Consider the following 23,081-nt stretch of genomic DNA (forward strand, 5'->3'; position numbering starts at 1 on the left):
CTACCTTTGTTTCCCTTTTTCAGCTTTCCTATTTTGTTTTTACTTCCTTCAAATTTTAGACACAGCTGACTGGGAACAAGCAACATGTTTTGCCACACTCCATGTTGAATTACCCTCTTGAAGGAGTTTTATAATCCTTTCCATTGTTTTAACTGATAGTTCTCTTGGGTCCATATTTCCTTTCAATCAGTCAGGTGCAACAAGCACTCTCTAACTGCAGACTAATTGGCCTATTTAGACTTGTGCAGGTATTTGTTTTAGAAATGCAAATTTGTAGGTGGTTCCATAATTTTTTCCTCTAATTGGTCTGAACAAAAAATGTGCTATTAATTACAATTTTTTAAAATTATTTTTGCAACAAAGAAAAACAGTTGAATAAATGTCCTCTAACAGTAGTGATTCTATAACTTTTGGCAAGGGTTGTATGTTTTTTAAATGATGACCCTATTGTTATTGGTAGCTGTCCCATCCGTCATCCACACTGCCTCTGTATCAATGTCTCTACTGTCATGAGTCAAGAATCTTTTTCTTTTTGCGTCCAATTGGATGAATTGCAGTATCTCCTTACTTGGTTGTAACAATAAATGTTGCCATTTCTGACTTGTGCTTGTAATTTAAGGTGGGCAGTTAGTAGTTTTTTTAAATTATGAGGAAAACAAAACCTTGGAATTAAACAACAATGATTTTCCTTTGTGTTGTGCTACTTTCCCACACTCAATCAAGACTTATCTAACACCCCCCTCCAGAAGCACAAGATACTACTTTGTATATTACGTACAGTAGGTATAAGCTGTATGCAGCATTGCCCAGGAAAATAATGTTAAGCTGTAGTTATTTTGTCTCCAAGTATGACTTTGGTCTATTTGGATGTTTCACTTTCTCTGAGCTAGTAGGTGGCACTGTTGTACGATCTGTAGCACACAGGAAAAAATACCCACTGGGACCTCCAAGGTCAAAATTTTGGGTTCCAAAGTAGTTGATCTTGTCTGTATGGTACTGGTGAGTAGCTATGCAAAATTTGGTCCAGATCTGTCAAAGGGTATAGAATTGTATAGAGAGCAAACAGACAGACAGATGGGCATTATTTCTATTTTATACTGGATATATAGAGATAAATATTATGTTGCACGTAGTTGCAGCTGCCTTTTGTTATGTTTAATTTACATGTTCAACTGAATGGTAGGCTTACAGTTCATCAAACTGGTTTTGTCTAATATTGCATGTTAAGTGTCAGTTGTACTACATACATTATAAATATACAATCAGGCAATGTGGTGTACTTTATCTTTGTCTGCCTCTGTGACAGGTTTGATGTGAATCAGTGTCTGCACATGATATTAGTTTAGAGGAAGAGAATCTAACCTCCTATCTGAGTAAGCTTGTTCTTCCAACAACACTTAAGCAACAGACTCTTCCCATTTAAATGTTGACTTGAGCTTTTGTTTTCTTTACATCATATGGAGAGTGTCTTGCAACATTTTCAATAGAAAATCTAAATTTGTTAAGACTGATTGCAGAACCCAAACTCCCTTCAGGACATATTTAAATAACAGATTAATGGGCCTGTAATTTGAGGATGAATACTTTAGTATTTACTACTTTTACTTTCTCCTTTGGTTTCTTTCATTCTGTTTATTAGGCATTGAAAGAAATCTGCCCTCTTTTTTCATTATTTTGTGGGAGGTGTGTGTGTAAATGAGTTCTATTACTTTCAAACACCTACGTTTTTGTCCACATATCTTATCTCAAATCTCTTTCAGCAGACTACCTTGTAGTGTGCCTTTTAATATAGCTCAGTAAAATACTGAAACAGAGCTGTCTATTCAGAAGGATGATACCAGGCTGCCAGCATGGAAAAGGCTGCCCAGATATTGATTTGCGTATATGGAATCTCTTGCAAAGATGCCTTATACCACAGGTGTCAAACTCCAGGCCTGGAGGGCCGCAGTCGCTGTAGGTTTTCATTCTAACCCTTTTCCATGTTTCAATGCTAATTAACCTCTTTTCCCTTCATTTTAATAGCCCTGTTTTTAAGGATTCGGTCCTCTGAATTGATTTTTTTCTTCATTAAATGACAGCCAAACAGAAATTCCACAGCTTATTGCTGCTCTCATTCTGCCACAGCAGACATTTCCAAAACTGTTGAATTTCTGTTTTTTCTAAGAACATTGTCAAAACGTTTTGGTGACCTGAGAAACCAACCTTACTGAGACCTTCACCTTTCTTCATTTTCAGATATTGTGTGATGGGCACAGGTGAGCTGGTCATGTGGTGGTTTGTTTCGTGTCTCATTATTGTTTGGCTGCTAACTAAGGAAAAAGAAACAACTAAGGAGCCTGAGTCAAGTTAATTAAAACTAAGGCAAAAGAAGTAGTTAGCAGAAAAAACACTGGTCACTAATTAAGAAGATGGTTAGAATGAAAACCTGCAGCCACTGTGGCCACCCCAGCCTTATACTTTCATATAGCTTTTTTATCAGTGGCAATAATTGATATGTTGCATTGTTTTTATATTTTGGACTATTTAATTTTCCTGTTACTTGTCAATAAAATGTTTAATATGCTTCACAAATGTTTTTACCAGCTTCTAAAAAACATGCAACTTATGATCGGCTTATGTTGCTGAAAGTCAGTATGCTCAGTGCAGCCTTCATGTGCCATTCATCCCTGTGTTTCTTCTTTCTGATTGGAGGATATTGTATGGATTTTGTGAGATTTTGGCTTACTATAGAAAAGTGCTTTATTTTGTAGCATTTTCAAGTTGGGGAGAAATCTGTCTCTTCTGTCCATTATACAGGTTATTGTACTATTGTGATTATATTAATCACACTTACATTTTTTATGAAACACTTGAATGTAAGCTTTAGAAAATGAACAGCATCAGTAAAAGCCTTCTAGATGGGAGGCACACATCCTTAAATTTTTGATTGCCAGAAAAGAGATAATTTTGTTTGCATTTAACAATAAATGTAGCTAGTTAGTGAAATTTTGTATTAGTAAATCTCCTGATAGGCTCTTTACTGCCACCTGTCCTGCCATTTTCAACATTCTGTTCAGCCAAAAATACTAGCAGAATGGATAGATTGTGGCTGCTGTAATCATGTCCCTTGTTGATTGGATTTGGTTTTAGCTTCATTTTTATTTATAAATTACTAGCTGATTACCCAGTGGCTTTGCTCACTGAATTAAGTTTGTTAATTGCCAATTTTATTTTTCAACAAATAAAGAGCATTTACAATAACATAGAAATCAATATAAACAACATTATTAACATCATGATAGGAGAATATGAAGTAATATATAAGAAGCACATTGCATATAAATTTATTAAACAGTAAAATATTTTGATAAAAGAATTTGAACAACATATAAGAAACATATAAATTATTAAACAGTAAAACATTTTAACATTTAAGAAGTAAAGATACATTGAGTACTACTGCAGTGGTTTCGGGTATACTACATTTTTTGTTTGGCCATTACGTGCATAAATGTATAATTTTTTTGGTGTAACTACCCGAGAACACGAGACGTATAACTGACCATGGGAGAAGCATGGATTTTAAACATGCATTGAGTTCATCCTCTGGTGTCCCTCGTGGAATAACTGGTAATGTTTGACGAAAATCTCCTGCGAGTAAAATGACAGTACCTTCCATTATTTTGCTAGGATCTCTGAGATCTTGCATTGTTCGGTTCAAGGCTTGAGCTTATGGTGCACTCACCATTCACTCTCTCGGCAAAAATAGGTTTATTAAGAATGTTTTTCCTGTTCCTCTGTGGTCATACGTAATTTCCGTTTCAAACGCGAAAAGAATTTTATATATATAGATTAAGCTTTTTTGTCTCTCAAACTATCTGAAGTATTTGAAATCTCAGTATATTGTCAGAGCTTCAACTGTTTCCTACCTGTTCCATTCATGTGCATTACATGCTTTGTCCGAGGGCCTCCGACAGTCTCCCAGCATTTGCTTCACTTCAGTGCCAGTGGTTGCCTGCTGAAGGAAATGCCTTGGTACAGATAGTAATGTATGTTTTAGTACTGACCTGTACCCATAAAATTTGGAGTGCTTATTACCAAAAACTGTACAAAAATACTTCAGGTCAGTATGTACTTTTCTAAATGTGCCAAAGAGGATCTAGGGATTAAAATCATATGGAAAACTGGAATGGTAAATAAATGCTGATGTGGATTAAGATTAAATGCTAAAATATAACACAAACAGTGAGATGTGAGAGACGGCATTTCTTGCCTCAGTACATATCCTGCACATCTTGTATACCTAAGAATGTCAAAGAAATGGTGCTGGCATTTTCACAGAGGTCTTTTAGAAATCAGTTTACAGTTTGAATAATAAAATGATTAGTATCCTCCTGCAATATTCTGTATTTGTGTGTCAGAAACCATACTTTACAGCAGGTGTCAAATGCCATCTGATTTTTAAGCTGTATTCTGAGAATTTGACAAACCAGATCCAGTTAAATCTTCAGCCCATTTAGTAAGCTTTGTTGTGGGGACAAAAGGAAATAGTTCAGATGTTAATAATGCCTGGTTAGTTAGCTTGCTTTCTTTCAGGGTGAGAGAGTGCTGTAATACATATACCCACTTTGTATTTCAGCATTTCTTCATCTAACAAATTGAAGTTGGTGTCTTTTTCTCCCTCTGAGTAATCTTTATACTGTTCTTTTTAAAGATACTGACTTGGGACTTATTTTAATATTTTGAACTTAGACTTGCAGGTACAACATGTTGTGACTCATAGGAAACTGGCATACATCACTGAGTCACAATAGTAAACATCATTTCCTTGTCCCAATGATTAAACTGTTATAAAATGACAACAGTAATTGCTGTTTAAAGTTAGAAAATAATTCACTACATTTGTTTAAAATAATCTAGACTTTATTTTATAATATTGTTTTAGATCAACAAGAATTAAGATTACAAGTATGTGAATTTTACAGCTGATATTAATAATTTCTGCAGATAGTTTAAAATGCCATTTTAATGGACAAGAAGACTTTTATAACAGATTTTAGAACCTTACAGAATGTGCAACACAGCTTTTGCTAAAACAGTGATTTTAGGTGTAAACGGGTCTACGCAGGTGGTCAACAAGCACTGTCAACCCTAATACAACAGATCCGGGTCCACACCTCCAGTCCTAGGCTTCCACTGTGTGCCGAGTCTTACTCCCTTGTCACCTGCTGCCACTTCTTGAACTTATATCGGAGCTCTCCTGAAGAAGACAGGTAGCTCAGACCTCTTTGAGTGCTGGCCACATGTTCCTCCACTGGCCTTGCATACCTTGACCGCCTGCCTACATTCTCAAACAGCATTCGCTCTCTTCTGAAGCTGCCAGTCTCTTTTGTCCACTTTAACCTCCGTATCTCACTTGTTTGCCTTCCCCTCTGCTTTTTACTCAGGCTTCTTTTATGCTGTGGCAAGGTACAAATGCCGCAATCACCAACACTGAGGTGTGAACAAAGCATTTGACTGACCCATTTGCCTCTGCATGTGAATGAATGATATAGTTTTAAAAACACACAATGCTACAAACTGCTCTCATCACCAGGAGTATGACTGTAAGCTTTACTAATGAAGATAAGATAACCATTCAAAATTATGAAAAGGCTGATCGTGGAAGTGAAGCACAAAAACAGATCAGTAAAATACTACAGCTTTGCATAGTGGGTTTGGAGTAACACGATGCCAAAATTATCACATGTAAAACAAACAACTGTCCTTTGGCAATCAAATGTCTGCTTTTCCCCTTAAAGAAGAGGTTTTTTAAAATCAAATATTTTCGAATATTGATGTAGAAGGAGAGAATATTAAGCTTAAGGGGCTATCAGGTTTTATATAATTGCAGCAGTCTTCGTTTCAGTTTCTAGTTAGTTTGGTTAAGTTTCACACTGCAGTTTTAAACTAAATATATCAATAAACATTGTATGGGTGTGTCATGGACTTCTTTCACTAGACAGTAACAGTTTTTTCCTCTGGAAAAAATATTACGAATGCCTGATAAAAGTTATGTTTCTGTGCCATTTTTTGTAATTATTCGATTTATTTATCAAACACAACTCTATGAGCTAAACAGCTATTATCAAACAACTGGAAGAGTACTGAAAATTATGTACTACTTGACATGATATAAAAGGAGTATGTGTCAAATAGTCGAATGTATTAAAGATCAGTCAAGTGCAAAACTTATGTGCTTCAGTTTAATGGCAGTGCACTTGTTATTCGAGTTTCATTTTATCTGTATGATGTTTTCATATTTAGTCTCCAGTAGCCACAATATCAAAGTAACCTATATCTCAAATAACATCATCTCTCATAACTCCTGCTACTATTTAATAATGTTCATTTTGAAATGTTAACATTTGCATGACTTATGTGTTTCTATGTCCACATTGTTACTGAAAAGTGATTACATTGAGAAGATGCCCCACCTACACACATTACTATGTGTATAGTTAGGGGGGTTGATTTTCGGTCTTAAAGGCCCTGCTGTTCACTTCTTGTCACTACTGTATGTTTTTGATTGATGCTATCACAAGTGAATGTACACTTTTTTTTCTTTTTCAAGTGCCATATGATCGCACCCGCCATAACTAGTAACTGTGTGAGTTATTTATGTGAGTTGTGTCTATGTGCATATTTAATTTTACCTTTTTATTGTTTTTAATGCTCATTGTTAATCCTTGACTCATTATGCTGTGAATGTGATTCCCTAATTAACAACAGCATATACTTAGTGTGACTACCACAGCCACGATTTCTCTCATAGTGCATAATATTTCCTGTAGTTTGATCTGTCCTGTGTCGATCACATTCATACCTCATGCAAACCGCTCAAGGGTTCACTTGCTACTGCATCTGGACCACTTTTCCCAAATCATCTTCGTACGGTTGAGTTGGTCTGCACCTGAATGTGAGTGGCGTGTTCACATTAACCTAAACAAATTGGATATTTGGAGAAATTACACCAGAGTTCGAAAATTCTGCACCAAATAAACTAGGTGTGAAAACCCCTTGAAGGGGGTTGAGCAGTTTAATAATTCCAATTTTTTTTATTTATTTATTTATTTATTAATTTTATAGTAATCATTCCATACAAATAGATCAATTTATCACAAAAAAAATTGAAGACAAATCAAACCCCACCCCTGAGAAGGAGAGCTTAGCCAAAGGAGAATTGCTTAGGGCTTTTTAATAAGGCAATAATAAACAAAAGAAAGGAAGAAATATATATAGGTAAATAAAAAAAGGAGAAGGGAATTAAATGCGGTAATAGTTATTTCTCTTATTCTAAAATAATATTGATTAGATCCTGCCAGGTTTTAAAAAAATTCTGTACAGATCCTCTAACTGAGAATTAATTTTTTCCAATTTCAGATAATCTAAAACATCGGTTTCCCACTGACTTATCAGAGGAGAGTTGGGATTCTTCCAATTTAACAAAATAAGTCTGCGTGCCAAAAGTCTAGTGAATGCAATCACCGTTTGCTTGTCCTTCTCCACTTCAAGTCCGTCTGGAAGAACACCAAACACAGCTGTTAATGGGTTGGGAGGGATTTTGACCCCAAGGCTGTCTGAAAGGCTCTTAAAAATTTTGGTCCAAAATGATGTTAGTTTGGTGTAGGCCCAAAACATGTGACCCAGTGAGGCAGGAGCTTGGTTGCAGCGTTTGCAGGTTGGATCTTGCCCTGGAAACATTTTGGACAGTTTTAAGCGAGACAGATGAGCTCGATATATAATTTTTAGTTGAATAATTCTATGTTTTGCGCATAAGGAGCTTGAGTGAATTCTCTGCTTTGCTACCTTCCACTCCTTTTCTGATATATTGATTGAGATCTTCTTCCCAATGTCCTCTTGGGTTTTTGAAAGGTAGGGACTGTAATAAGATTTTATATAATGCGGAAATGGTGTTTAATTCCTCAAAAGCAGTATTTTTTCCAGCATGGTGAAGGGGTACAAGGTGAGGAAAATCGGGCAGTTTCTGTTTAACAAAATTTCTAATTAGAAGATAGTGAAAGAAATGTGTAGCTGGGAGGTTGAATTTGGAACGTAATTGTTCAAAAGATGCAAATATATTGTCTATATAAAGATCTCTGAGCATTTTAATCCCAAAACTTTTCCAGATATTAAAAACTGGATATGTTTGCGAGTGTTGAAAGAGGTGGTTCTCTTGCAGAGATAAAAGATTTTCCATCTTAAAATGCTTTCTAAGTTGGTTCCATATTCTAAGTGAGTAATACAGTAATCCCTCGCTATATCGTGCTTCGACTTTCGCGGCTTCACTCTATCGCAGATTTTACATGTAAGCATATCTAAATATATAACGCGGATTTTTCGCTGCTTCGCGGGTTTCGGCGGACAGTGGGTCTTTTTACTTCTGGTACATGCTTCCTCAGTTGGTTTGCCCAGTTGATTTCATACAAGGGACGCTATTGGCGGATGACTGAGAAGCTACCTAATCAGCGCACACAGTTAAGTTCCCGTGTGCTGATTGGCTCAGCGACGGAGTGCTGCATTAACCAGGAAGTCTCATCTCACTCATTCAGCATTAACGTGTTCCTGCTACTGCTTCAGGGGCCGTGTCCAAGTGCCAACAGAAGATGCAAATGATTGCAGAAAAGGTAAAAGTTTTGGATATGTTGAAGGAAGGGAACAGCTACACCGCTGCAGGACACCATTACGGCATCAATGAGTCCACGATTCTTTTTATTTAAAAAGGAGGAAAAGCATATAAGATCTACGGCTGCAGTGTCCTTTAACCAGGGCGCAAAACAAGTTGCAAGTGGATGTGATAAGGCAGTAGTCTGGATGGAATCTGCTTTAGGGATTTGGATTGAAGAGTGCTGGAAGAAGAACAACGGCAGTGCTACACAGTCGCCTGAAGAGGCTCCTTTAGAAGAGCTGTAACGCTATCCTTTGTTGTGCAGTAAAATTAAACTCATCGTTATCGGATAAGTCATTGTGTCATTGTTGGTGAGTAACCATAATTAATTATCTACGTACAGTACTTATTACATGTACATAGTTTAGTGTCACTGTACACACATTTTACTGTATACAATTTTTCTTGCATTGTACATATTTATTGCTGGTGGCCTGTCTGTCGTAATGGCTGTAACATATGTGATATCGGTGACGCTCGATATCTTTAAAATAATATTTAGGTTTTACTGTATATAAACTGTTTTTACATACATAATTTCAACGGATCTTACCTAATATCTAAGAGAATACAAAGGGTTTATGCTGTATAATTGTGTGGGAAATGTTTATAATAGTGTGGGAGAGTTTATAAGGGCTTAAAATATATAAAAATAACCATATGAACATATGGTTTCTACTTCGTGGATTTTCACCTTTCGCGTGGGGTTCTGGAACGCAACCCCCGCGATGGAGGAGGGATTACTGTAATTCCAAATTTTGAAAACGATGCCAGTACAATGCAAGTCTTATTAGATGTTGACCTTTTTGGAGGGTGACTTGGACAAATTAGTCCTCCTTGAATACTGTATCCACAGGAGATGCCAGCTGATCCGGTATCTTAAGCTCAGGGTCGCTGGACTGAAGTAAGTCTTAGCTGGCCTATATTATAGTAGAGAATTAGCAGACCTGTCCCGGTTGTCCTTAATGGGATGGTGTGTACTCCTAAGGTGAAGCAGATGGAGATAAGTAGGGATAGGTGGGTCACAGTTGGACATAGGCACAAGGCAAAAGGTGTGAGTAACCTTACCAGAACTGGGTGAAATTAAGAGTGGTGTCCCTCAGGGTTCAGTGCTAGGACCACTGCCATTTATAATATATACAGTATGTGTATATATACAGGGTGGCGTAGGGAAATGGGAAATATCCAAGTCTACAATAATATTTTCGCGTTCGCATCATTCAATGCTCAAAACTTAGATTTACACAATACTGGACCATATGCTATGAGAATATGTGGCCCTGCAACAATTAAAGCTACGACAAGTATAATTTCGAAGAAACCACAATTCGGTCAGGTGTATATTTATGATCACAGAGAAGCGATGCAACATAGAATCGAAAGAGTATGTAACAATTCCCATAAAAATAACAATCTCTTTAAATTGTATATCCGGTTAACCAAACCCCAGGGGTGGGCGAGCAAAGTGAGCAGGGGGTGGAGCCCCTTAGTATTTTAAAAGTCTCACATACCATCTTCGGTGCCGTCTTTTTTTTCTTTTTTTGCACCTTCACAACAGCATCAGAATGTACGGCAGCATTTTTGAGCCACTGAGAAAAATATTAAGGACACAGTGAAGAGGTCTATTTTGTGATTAAAGTGGAAATTTTGGCTTTAATCTCAAACTGTCCACTTTAACCTTGTAGTTTATTTTATCATTAAAGTAGACCATCTTTAATGTCATTTTAAAACCAACCCAGTTGTTAATCGCAGCAATAGATCACCACACAGAACATATTAAATGTGTGATATTCCAGCTCTCTGCATATTTAGAATCCTTAGATTTATACTTGATACTTTATACTTACATTTATATCGCTTTCATGATGAAATGTATTAAAGTATGTGCGCAACATTTTACGTTTTAAGTCGTTAACTTCGTTTAAATCATTAATACTGTGAATATATTCACATGTGGGGGTGGCACGGTGGCAGCGCAGTAGCAAGTAGTCACGTCCCTGATGTTCCCTGCCTGGAGTTTGCATGTTTTCCTGGTGGGTTTTCACAGTGTGCCCCAGTTTCATTCCAAAGACATGAAAGTTAGGGGTTTTGGTGTTGCTACAGTGACACTAGTGTGTGTGTATATGCTTGTGTTCACTTTGCGATGTGCTGATTCCCTGTCCAGAATTGTTTTTCTCTCGCGCCTGATGCTTGCTGTAATGGGCGCATCCCTGGATTGATGGATATAATCATTAAACATCCTTTTCAGAGATATTGTGCCAAGGTGTTCTTGGAATTTAATGGATGTTTCAGGCAATTAACAACACAACGAAGCCGACACGCTTTCTCACAGTGATGATATCTTGTACAGCCACCTGGTGGAATCTTCCAAATTTACGTAAAGTACACAAGCAAGTATAAACAGTACAATGCTTGCGTAGCAGTAGCATCCGCTGGAGCACACATCACGTTGCGTAAAGTATAAACCCGGTCTTAAACTGGTAAATGGCACATGAATCATCCACCATCCAGGGATTGTTTTTGTTTTGGCTATCTTCTATATTTAAAAAATAGAATTCATCATTCCTCTTGCATCCAGACTGACTTCTTTTAAAATTTACATTATCACCATCCTTGCAAAAAATACAGGAAGATTAAGAAAGATTTTGTCAAGTGTTAACAGTAGGTTTTGAAGAGGGCTTGTGTTGTTGAGGAGAGAGAGAGCATGTACCGATAAAGCACGATGTGTTATAACATGAGTTAATTTTGCTCATGATAAGTTTTAAGTTGCACATCTGATTAAAATTGCTTAAGCTGCTGTCAGGTGATATGCCTTGAAAGTGTTCTTGGTGAAGTGGAATTCCCCAGGCTACTTTTTAGTCTGTAATTTTTGTTCAGATAATTTAAACAATTGGCGTTGTTCAGCGTGCTCCTTTAATTTTCATAGGCAGGTCTGAACTAAACTGCTTTTTATTTTCCATTTATTATCACAATTGAACCATAGACTCCTCAGTAGTTCATTATGTATTATACCAGATTATTGGCCTGAAACAAGTGGATTTTTTTACATTTCATCTTCATTTTACTGAGCAGGAGGCAGTAAGTAATGTTTCTTTTTTGCATTGTGTTATTTATTTAAGAACAGTAAAATTTGTTGGCTTTCCTGTAGGTTTTCAGTGAAAAGGTTGAGGGATGTAGCATGCACAGGTTTCAGTAAAACATTTAAAGATGCAGGAGTATGAAAAAGTATACCTTTTGAGAAATGTAAAAATAAATATCTGAAACAAGTTTCTAGGAAGGATGATGGAGGAATTTAAAATGAGCACGTGCCTAAAACGTGCCCAATAGACTCATTAGAGCAATGAAAACTAGGTTAAAGACGCTAAGACACAGGGAGAGTGGAGAGCTGTACAAAGATTAGGGTAGAAGCATAATTTTGGAAGGTATTGCTGACTTCATTAAAATTATTTTGCTTATCCTTTAAATTTTAATATACCTTAAATTTGGTTTTAAATTACCTGATAAAATATGTCCAACTTATTCCTCATGTGTACCAAATACCAAAATGTGTGTAAGCAAACTATAGTGGTGAAACAACAGTAGCTGCCAATTGGCTCAGTCCTTGAGTGGTTTTTGTGTAGAGTTTGTGTTCTCGCCCTGTGTTAATACTGGTTTCAAATTAAAATGAAAAACATAGAGTTTGGTTTAACTGACAGTTCTAAGGTGACCAGTGGTTTGTCTAAACTCTTAGATGGCAATTTATTTTAAGGCTAGGTGAGAATTTGCACCTGCTTTTGCCGGCATAGCCTGTGGCCTATTATGGCTGTGACCAGGTGAAAGCATGGTGAGAAAATGGACTAAAAATATGACAAGCATTTCTGGAAGTTAAGCATTTGTAGGTAAAACTATGTCATGATAAAATCTTTAAAGTTACCCAGACAATTATTATTTGAATTAAATGTGCAGGACACTAGTAAGGAGCCTTGTAGGTGTCAAGCAAAAAAAAAAACCTGTTCTAATGAATTATTAATCTGTTCAAAAGAATTAGAAACATACCAGGAAAAATAATTAGCTACTGAAATAAGAGTCAGTTAGGGGAATAAAAATAACTAGCCAAAGCCACATAATCACGCCGCTTTTTTAATGATTTTTAAGCACAGGGAAAAAAATGAACATTTGCAAAATCTGTAATTTAATAAACCACCAAGAAAAGTAACATTGCAACAATGGACGTTACGAACCAACATATAATCATCGTTCAGTACGCACTGCCTGCTCATATGCCCGCTCCCAACTCCTCATCTGAGTCGCTTTTGTCTGTGCACCTTTGAGCCACGTTGTCTTTTCATTGTTCTTTGCAGTTCCGGCTGCTTTTCTATATATAATCCACCAAGTCACCCGACCATGGTAGTAGTGAGGGGGAGGGGGGGTGTGTGTACAAAGTGCAGGGACGTAATCAGTGCGAGCGTATGACCCGCACTTACTGGGTATTCCTCGTTCGTGGGGAACAATTGCAAGGCCCGGTCCCCATCACAAATGAGGTTCAACGGCTTACTCACGCCTGTCGGCGGCAGGTAGACACACGTTGATCCATTCAGTGTTGCGCGCGTGCAGTACCGGACATCCAAGGGCATCACAGACCTGTTAATGCTCAATCTCACGTGGCTGAAAGCCACTTGTCCCTCTAAGAAGTTGGGCGCCGATTGCTTGGCGATCGTGTAACTGTTTAGCAGTAGGGAGTCTCATTCATTTTCGGAATTAACCAGACTAATCGCTCCACCAACTAAGTACGGCCATGCAACACCACGCTCAGTAGTGAGAAAGAGCTATCAATCTGTCAATCCTCTCCGTGTCCGGGCCGGGTGAGGTTTCCTGTGTTGAGTCAAATTAAGCAAAATTTGTGTGTGGTGAGTTGTTGCGTCCGGGCACATGAGCAGGCACTGTGAATGCCTTGTGAGCATGGGTGGACGCGTGCTGGGGAATAATGAGTATCTATATATCTTCTTAGATATAGACAGCGTCTGATGCGGTGTTTGGTGGATTGTTGCAGTTTGTGAGTTAGCAGTTGTGATGGTTTTATACTCCAGTACATTGCGGTGAACGCTGGTAACAGTCAGGCGGGCAGGCGTTCTCGTCCCATGCTCTTGGAGTTGGTGGGCGTGTCTCTGTATCGGTTCAAGTTGTTGGGCGGTGCTCTGTCGTTTATTTCCCATGGTCGGACGACTTAGTGGATTATATATAGAAATGCAGCCGAAACCGAAAAGAATAATGAAAAGTCAACGTGGCTCAGTGGTGCATGTGTACTGTAGCAGAGACGAAAGCGAGTTGGTGAGTTGTTGCATCCGGGCACATGAGTAGGCACTGTGAATGCCTTGAGAGCGTGGGTGGACGCATTCTCGAGTTGGTGGGCGTGAGTTGGTGGGCTGGGCTTTGTAAATTGACTGACATGGCTATTTTTTGCGTATCCCATGGTTGTCTTCCGGCAGTGTGAATACCTCGAGAGACAGGGTATCCTTGTTTGGTGAGTTGTTGCAGTTTGTGAGTTAAAAGCTGTGATGGTTTTACACGCTGGTAACAGTCGGGCGGGCGGGCAGGCAGGCGTTCTCGTCCCATGGTCTTAGAGTTGGTGGGCGTGGCTCTGTGTTATCAGCGGGCGTGGCTCTATGAGTTGTCGGCGTATCCCATCGTCTTAGCGTTGGCGGGCGTGGCTATATCGTGCATATCCCATGGTTGTCTTGCCTGCTCTGTCGGCTTAGTGAGTTATATATATAGATCATTGCAAACAAATTATGTAACTTTTATGGATTATTTTTATTTTTTTCCCTGACTGTTATATCAGTAGCTATTTTTCCTGGTTTGCAGTTTAGTGAACTGGAAGAGTATAGCCAGCCAATAGTTTTTGTCTATTCTAAGCTGTTCAGTGCCATTATCATGAAAATATTAAACTTGCCTTTTCTTCTGTTAACGTTTGCATCACTGACTCCGGAATAAGATGTTCTCTGAGAAAATTCCATAAATCCATTCTCATAACTTCTCCTGTGGTTGAAACTCGTTTCAGGACTCCTCAAAAGAACTGTTTCAACCTTGGTGGTCTTCCAATTAGTTCCTCTTCCGGTTCACTGACTTTAAAACACACCTTACAGTTCACTGAACTGTATGCAAGGAATACCATATGGGGCTCTGCAATAAGAACTGGACTGCCTTGGGGAATAAGATTATTAGATTATTTTAATAATCTGTTTGAATGAAGTAGTACAGAATGGGGCTCTGTACTACTGAAATAAGCCTCAAGGAAAAAAAATTAAAAATCTGTTCAAACTCATTACGTAATTAGTTTGAATGGATTTAAAAAAAATTTTTTTGTGCTTGACACCTACGGGGTTTTGTATACTTACAGAGTTTAAAATGTATAATCAAAGGAAAAATTTAACCCCATTGACCTATTGCATTTTTATAGTTATAATGCTTAATCATTACACAAAACATCTGATGAATAGTCTTTTCTGTTTATTTATTTTCTAAAGATTTTAGTGTCAAACATAATTCTGAAGAAGTCAAATTATTTTTAATAATATCCATAAAATGTGCCATAAATTTATATGCAAATCAGTACATTTGAAAACCCATTTGTTGTTTTTTTGCCAGGTAGAGTAACATTGCCAATTAAACATGTCGGATAACGGGGAAGTTGAAGACAAGCCACCAGCCCCCCCAATGCGAAACACAAGCACCATGATTGGAGCGAGCTGTAAGGATACAGGAACTCTGAACCATGGCTCTAAGCCTCTACCCCCAAACCCTGAGGAGAAAAAGAAAAAAGACCGCTCCATTAGGTCAATCTTCCCAGGAGCTGGTGACAAGAGTAAGTAGTTATTTTCATACAATTTCCTTGAATAATGTTTTTCTTCCATAATATCAATTTTACTGTTAACTTTTTTGTGATCAAATTTTTATTGATAAAATGAAAAAAAGTACAGTAAAAGGAAGCCAACAATAACCAATTTTTTGGGGGGCTGTGTAAGAACAAAAACAAAAACCCTACCACCATTTGCACCACTGCCGGAGAGTCAAGTGCAGCAGATTTCCAGTGAAAGGCTAAAAGCAACTTAGTTGCAATGTTTGCTGTCATTAAAAGCCGGGGAAAGTGAGGAAAAGAGAAGAAACGACTAGGAGAAGAAGAACTCCAGGGGACTAAGGAATAGGGAGAGGCAGAGAGAATTATGGAATGGGATTCAGCCCCATAACATCAGAGAGTAGCAGAAGACATTCCTAGAACATGTGGGAGGGGTGTAGGGTGTTAAGGGCACAATCTATGGACAGATTTAAATTGTGTGTGCTGGTGATCCAGATTTTTAGAGCAATTTTGTGATATTTACAAAGATGGTTTACAAGCACAATGCAGAGGATGGGCATTTGTGGCAGATATAATATTTCATGTAGGAAGAATATGAGGGAGTAAAGACTAAACACTGGTTTGGATTTATAATAATGGTTTGAATCAAATGATTACAAGGGATGAATTGGGGAAGAGAAGGGGACTCATCATTAGGACTGTCAAATTATACCAAAATATAGGTTTGAATACTCATATTAAAAATGTTTTGAACATCAGTTAAAGTTCTAAATGCTGCTGCTTGTACATTTGTGTTCAACATGCTTTTGTATGCTTCATTTTTATTTTATTTTTTTTCTTTTTTGTTTTGAATGGAGCAGTTTTGATTTGTGAACTGACACTCCACCATAAAAAGGGGTGAATTAGAAGGTGATCAAAGACACTTCACATGTAGGGAAGGGTATCACTAGGATTTTATCAATACTAATACTTATTGACGCTCTTATTGATACTACTCTTCATAATGTGGGGCAATAATGTTTTTTCTTGAAGTGGTGGTAGCTAGGGGTTAGGGGGTGACGTCATCTCCCTACAGTTGAAAAAATTAGCTTTTTTTTTTTTTTACAATTGATATGACTAATTTTGTTTTTGCATTGCTTATGTAGCATCTCTCAGCTTTTACAAGGGAGCTGACCTGAGTTCAGTTTTTTTTCTTCTTCAAATAATAAATCTCATAAATATGACCTTCTTGTTATACTATTGTCCTCAACGCTATCTTTTAATGAACAAAACGGTGTTAATAATCTAATGGACCAATTAATATTCTAAAGCTTAATAATCTACCCATACTCTATGACAAAAAAGCTAATATTTTAACCAGTTAACTCAATAACTTTACAATGAACTGCACCCCTCTTTAGTAAACCATATTTAGTAAAACTTTAGCCAATGCTAAATCACTGTCCCCTTTTTCCCTATATGGCTAAGCCATTTATTATCAAAAACACACAAGACCTCAATTGGTTAGTTTAACTGCATGAACTATTATTTACATGTAGGTATATACATCCCACATTCCATACCAAATCATAAAATCAGTAGGTTTAAGTCCAGGAAAACAATTTTAGTGTTTACCTAGCAGTTCTTTCTCTGAAAGCATAAAAAAAGTAAAATCCCCTTATAAAACCTAAGCCGATAAAAAAAACTAATAGAGAAAAATTCACATAAACCTTGCAAGCCTGGTACTTGGTTACGGTTACTCAGAGAATGACTCCTCTGCTCTAGTAGAGCATATGGAAATCGTTCATTCCCAGCAGAAGCAAACCAACATTCTTGTCCATCGTGGCAAGTGTCAATGTTGGCTGTGATGGTTGGTCAGCTGCAACAACATCGACAGCTACACCGAACTCCAGTGCCGAGGACAATGCCCCATAGCTGACTGGGTTAGTGTTTTCAACACTGTCTGTCCAACCACTAGCATGTCCACAAATTCTCTCCCTACAGTTAAATTCATCCATCCATCCATCCATCCATTTTCCAACCCGCTGAATCCAAACACAGGGTCACGGGGGTCTGCTGGAGCCAATCCCAGCCAACACAGGGCACAAGGCAGGAACCAATCCTGGGCAGGGTGCCAACCCACCGCAGCAGTTAAATTCATGCAGGAATCAACTCTTTGTTAAATTAACTTCTAGTTGAAGTTTACCATTGAAGTAACAACTCAAATATCTTTTCAACAACTTTATGCCGATATCTACATCATTAATCCCCGCTTCTTATTTTTTCTCCTTTTCTTCACCTCTGACCTGCGCCCTCATTGGCTATCATCCAAACCCAAAATATAAATTAACATAAATTCCAGTGTTTACTTTTAAAACATTTTAAATATACTTACATAACAATTTAACAACTTACATTATAAAATAAACTGTTTGCATCCAATTTTATATGTCTTAAGAACATTGTATTATTGCCACATAACTCAAGTTTTAAAGGGCTACACTTATTACGGTTGTAAATTAACTGATAAAAATCCAAGATTTGATCTCCCCAGCTATACTAGACGTCCTTTTAATTTGAACTAACCCTGCCCTTAAAGGAGAAGCATATGATTTTTTTAGGTGACAAATCTTGCATTCATAGTTCGTAGTTTTTGTCAAGATAGCTCAGTTCAAAGTTAAGGTAACTACTTAGCAGCTGGTGTTTTATGCTATGCTGTGCACACATAAACCAACTCGATTCCACTGTGGTGAAGGGGTGTATATCTTTCACAATAAACTTTGCAACAGTCCTGTGACATTCTACTGTTTTTTCCTTGATTTTTACTTGGCGAGCGATTAAGAACAGGGTGGAATTGAGTGTCTGAATCCTGGTATCCACTGATGAAGCTGCGGATGCTGCTTGACTGACACTGAACATGAATTAAAACTGATGCTCACTATGTACAGTATGCCCCGAGTGAATAACTACAGACTTACATTTATAATAATAATGAGTGTTACCTTGACTTGACAATGACTTAGAAAGTCATATTTTCAATTTGGCTAATTCCTCCAGCATTGGAACTGTGAGGCTGCAAGAAAGTGGCTACATGTTTCAGCAGCCACTTTCTTGAAGCAACCAAACACGTTGGACTGCTTCACATTTATGTAATGTTGTACTTGTGTTTGAAGAGGTTTCTAGTGTTACTGTCTTTACATGCAACCGCCTTTTTACATATATTGCATTTAGCTGGATTATCATTACATTTACTAAAGTGTTACCACATTTTTTAACTCTTGACCTTGTCTGTCATGATGATTGAAGAGCACAGAATGTAAACACGCAGCTATGCGACTAAAACACGATTGCCTGATAATTGCAGTGTAGTCTACATCAGGGGACAGTTAGGAATTTAAAAATGCCACTAATGTTAGAATAAATTAATGCCAAAAATACTGATAGCGGCACAGTTTTTCCAGGAGCTTATTGATATTTTGGTACCCACCATTCCGAAACTGGTACTAATTTAATACCGGTTTTCGATTCACATTCCTATACATGCCTTTAATGCGTATTGGAAACCCATATAAAATTGCTCATTAAACGCATGTGCTACTTTAGTCCTTGCACACCACTCCCTCCTCCAGTCCTCCGTTCTGTTATGTACCTTTCCTTTGGTGCAAAAGACGTGAAATCCATGCCCATCTCTATTGTGTATAAGCCGTGGCACAGTGAGTCTATGCTCGTTTCACAAAAGTAGTCTGTGAAAGTACTAAATGTTGTATTGTAATGATCTTTAAGTATTCCCTCCTCATTATATTTATTTTGCATACAATTTCATTAACAGCAACTACAGAATTCTGCAGCTAAGTCAAGAAAAAAAATACACTGAAAAATTTGAAAACAAATCACAAGAATATTTTATATAAAAAAAAAAAAAAAAAATCAAGTGTACATTGCTTCCCTGTTTGATAAGTTTGCACAGTAGGGTGCCAGTAGGTAAAGAATAACAAACAAGATTAAGTGAAATTTTTTCCTCCCCTTTACAGATTCAGCAAAATACAATGCATGTAACCTTCATTTTGTTAATTTTCACCTTTGTTTTAGGAATATGAGTCAAGCCAAAGGCTCAAAGATGCATGTTATTAGAGGTAGTTAAGATAGCTTTCCAGACACTGTAAACACTGTTTAAAACTATGATTTTAAAGCTGTTATAATAATTAAAGGAAATCAGAAAAAATGAAATTATTTCCCATTATGCTCAATGATAAAGGAAACCAGCTTTTGTGTGATGCAATGAATGCTTAACGGTTTTGCAACAGCAAATTGAGAATCTCGGGCTCAAGTGTGAAACAGGCACAGGAGCAAAGCATTACTTATAGGATTCTGCAGAAGGCTTTAGTATGTTCTGTTAGTATACCTGTTAACCAAAAAGCAGAGCAGTGCAGTAGAAAAATCCCATTTTATTAATGATAATACAAATTAACAATTAAAAATTATAAAAATATTTATCATGGAAATAATACACAAAACACATGCAAAATACAAAAATATTGTAGCATAGCGTGTCTAGAGTAGCATGAAGCCAAACTTAATGTGAGGTTAAAAAAAAGAAAATGAAAGGACCATTTTTTTACAATCGAATGTCAGCATTTGCCTTCAAATAAGAATGTTTTTTATTTAGATTCAAATTATATTCAAATAGTGATGTTTTTTCTGACTGCCCTACTCCACATGTCTTGAGCATAGCCCTCAGCTGCAAATAGAAAAAGAATAGCAAATGAAAAGGATAGGATACCTAGATTGAAGAGAAAGGAATGTTTCCAGCCTTGGTTCATTTAATATATCTCCAGGCACAGATATAACAGACTGACACCAAGGTGAGAATAAAATTGGATGGTTTTCAATAATTGAGGCAGAATTGCGGAGTAAATGAGTGTAGAGGTGCTCTCTTGGCAGCGAACCCATCAATTTTTCAACATGTCTCAATGACTGAAAAGCATTAGATACAATGGAGCCAACAATAAGCAGAAGGGACTTTATTTTATCAGAAAGAAATGGAAATAAAGATGAGCAATGGGGGAAAATAGTTTATTTTTATGCAAAGCCAGGGGTGGGGCTGACCCAGCTCTAGACTGGCCTTAGAGTAAAGGCAAGGTGGTGTAGTTCAATATCTGGAAGTGAGACACCTCCTTCTGATCTGTCGTAGATCAGAGTGGAGTGTTTAATAGATGGTCTCTTGTGATTCGAAAGGAATGAAGACACCATAGACTTAGTAGATTACCAGATCTTAGGATGGGGAGAAAGAATGAGCATTGAGTTTACAAAGTTACTTATAGGGAACAGATTCATTTTAGTAATTGCCTGGATTGTATTGGACTGAGAGAGGAAGGCGGAACCAAGAGAAAATTGAGTTTCTGACACCCTTCAGAATGTGGTGAAAGTTGGCAGCTGCAAAAACCTTGATTGTGGCATAGATGACAAATCCCAGGTATCTGAAAGATACCCTCTGAAGAATGAACAAGGCAAATTTAGACAAATGACCAGAAGAATTCAGTGAGAAAAGAACACATTTAGACCAGTTAATCTTGTATCCAGACAGGGCTTCATAGATGTTAAAACATGTAAGGGACATTGGGAACAGCAGGGCCTTACCAAGGTAGACTAAAACATCAGCAGCATACAGTGAAACTTTTTGGAGTGTATCTTTAACCAGCAGCATTGTAAATGTGTACTGTTTGGCTGATGATGTCCCCATTGAAGCATTTTGTCTCTTGTACCTGTTGTATATATTTTTTGTTTGAGGAAAAAATTATATGCACATACACTTAATAAATCACTCCAGAGCAACAATTAAATAGTTTTTAATTACATACACATCCAAACCTTTACTTTCAAAATTATTTTTCATGAAACAGAGAAAAACTTGGCTTTAGCCCTGTTTGAGTGTACGGGTTTTCAGGAGTTTGAAATGCAGCAGACAGAGATCAAAACAATTCACCATGGACATATAAATTCACAGAGCTCCACAAAACACTTGAAAACACTGAAAAATAGCTGAGCAGCATCCATTGTGGCCTGTTGTGGGAGTTTACAAGACATATTCTCATGTTTGAAAAAGGTGGTCTTTACATTAATATCTGCATTTGCATCCACTTAAATGTTTAAAAACATTTTTTCACACCTGAAGATAGTGTTAAGTTCATCTTGCAACCAATTTACAATGGATCGTTCTGAAATGTGCATGCAGCTGAAATGCAATAAACTAGACATAGTACAACAAAGTTGTGATAAACAGGGATGAGAATCACATTGAAACTGTAAATCCAATTTACTGTTCAGTACATGTTAACGAAAAATATGAACAAGTTTTTTGTGTGCTCCATTTATTATAATAAGAATTAAGACATGTTTAACTTGCCATAACAGTAGAACTCTTAGTGCAAAAATTAAAAAATAAACTATATGTTGTTGTCCAATGGCACACCAGTTGTCTAAAGCTTGCAAATTGACATTTTATGTGGAAAAGGTTGTTAAAAGTATTTATTGGCATTTAAAATTTGGAATTTTATGTTTTAAATTACTACTTTTATGTTCCTTCACCCAATTTCAAATGAGCAGATTAGTTAAATTGCTATAAAAGTTAGGGTTTAGCTGTCGTCCTTCAAACATGGTAACGTTTTCCACAAAACTTTGTAAGTTTGACTTCTGTCTCTTTACTTTATGGGTGTGTTTTGTTATTTTGCTCATGACCTTTAATTTTTAATATACTTAACCTCCTCCTCGACTTTTCTTCTATTGCTAAAATACATAAAATACATTTTACGGTTGTTTTTATTGTTAGCAATGTTAGCAACACCTGTAGCTGAGTTAGCTCCCGATATCTATGCAAAAGGATGAAGGTCCAACTATTTAGAGTCCTGGTGCTTCCTGTCTTGCTATATGGTTGCGAGACATGGACACTATCCAGTGACCTGAGACGAAGACTGTACTCCTTTGGTACTGTGTCTCTCCGGAAAATCCTTGGGTACCGTTGGCTTGACTTTGTGTCGAATGAGCGGTTGCTCATGGAGTCCCGAATGAGGCACATTACCTGCATTGTGAGGGAGTGTCAGTTACGGCACTACAGCCATGTGCCGCATTTCCCAGAGGGTGATCCAGCTCGTAAGATGCTTATTATTGGGGACCCAAGTAGCTGGACCAGACCAAGGGGTCACCCACGTAACACCTGGCTCTGGAAGATAGAGGGGTCATTTCCGGAGGGTGGGACTGGACCGCGTGTCTGCCTGGGGGATTACAAACTGAGATCCCGAATTGTTTCATTATGTAGTGGGTGCGGCAATGCACTGTACCAGTGCATGCTCCCCAACTTGACTTGACTTGAATGTTAGCAATATTAGTAAGATTTTTCTCCAGCTGTGTTTTAGCATTTCTGATTGCTTTTTAAGCTGTTGATCCCTTTCAACAATTGACAAGTCATGTCATTCTTCTAAAGCCCCAGTCACTATTGCCAACCACTGGACTATATACTCACTAGCCATTTTATTACATTCACTTTTTCACCTGCTTGTTAATACATATATCTAATCAGCCAATTACATG

The 23,081-nt window shown here is 37.4% G+C and overlaps 1 protein-coding gene across 2 annotated transcripts in view; it reads left to right on the forward strand.

The window, feature by feature from the left end:
* The window catches only part of pak1 (p21 protein (Cdc42/Rac)-activated kinase 1), a 176,357-nt gene that overhangs the window by 93,500 nt on the left and 59,776 nt on the right, over positions 1 to 23,081 (forward strand). For both annotated transcript variants that reach the window (XM_028800375.2, XM_028800373.2), the window contains exon 2: positions 15,311 to 15,527. In XM_028800375.2, the coding sequence (XP_028656208.1) occupies positions 15,335 to 15,527 (193 nt within the window). In that variant the 5' untranslated portion in view covers positions 15,311 to 15,334. The remainder of the gene's footprint in view (positions 1 to 15,310; positions 15,528 to 23,081) is intronic.

The sequence above is a fragment of the Erpetoichthys calabaricus genome, chromosome 4 (assembly GCF_900747795.2).
Source record: "Erpetoichthys calabaricus chromosome 4, fErpCal1.3, whole genome shotgun sequence".
NCBI classification, from domain to species: Eukaryota; Metazoa; Chordata; class Cladistia; order Polypteriformes; family Polypteridae; genus Erpetoichthys; species Erpetoichthys calabaricus.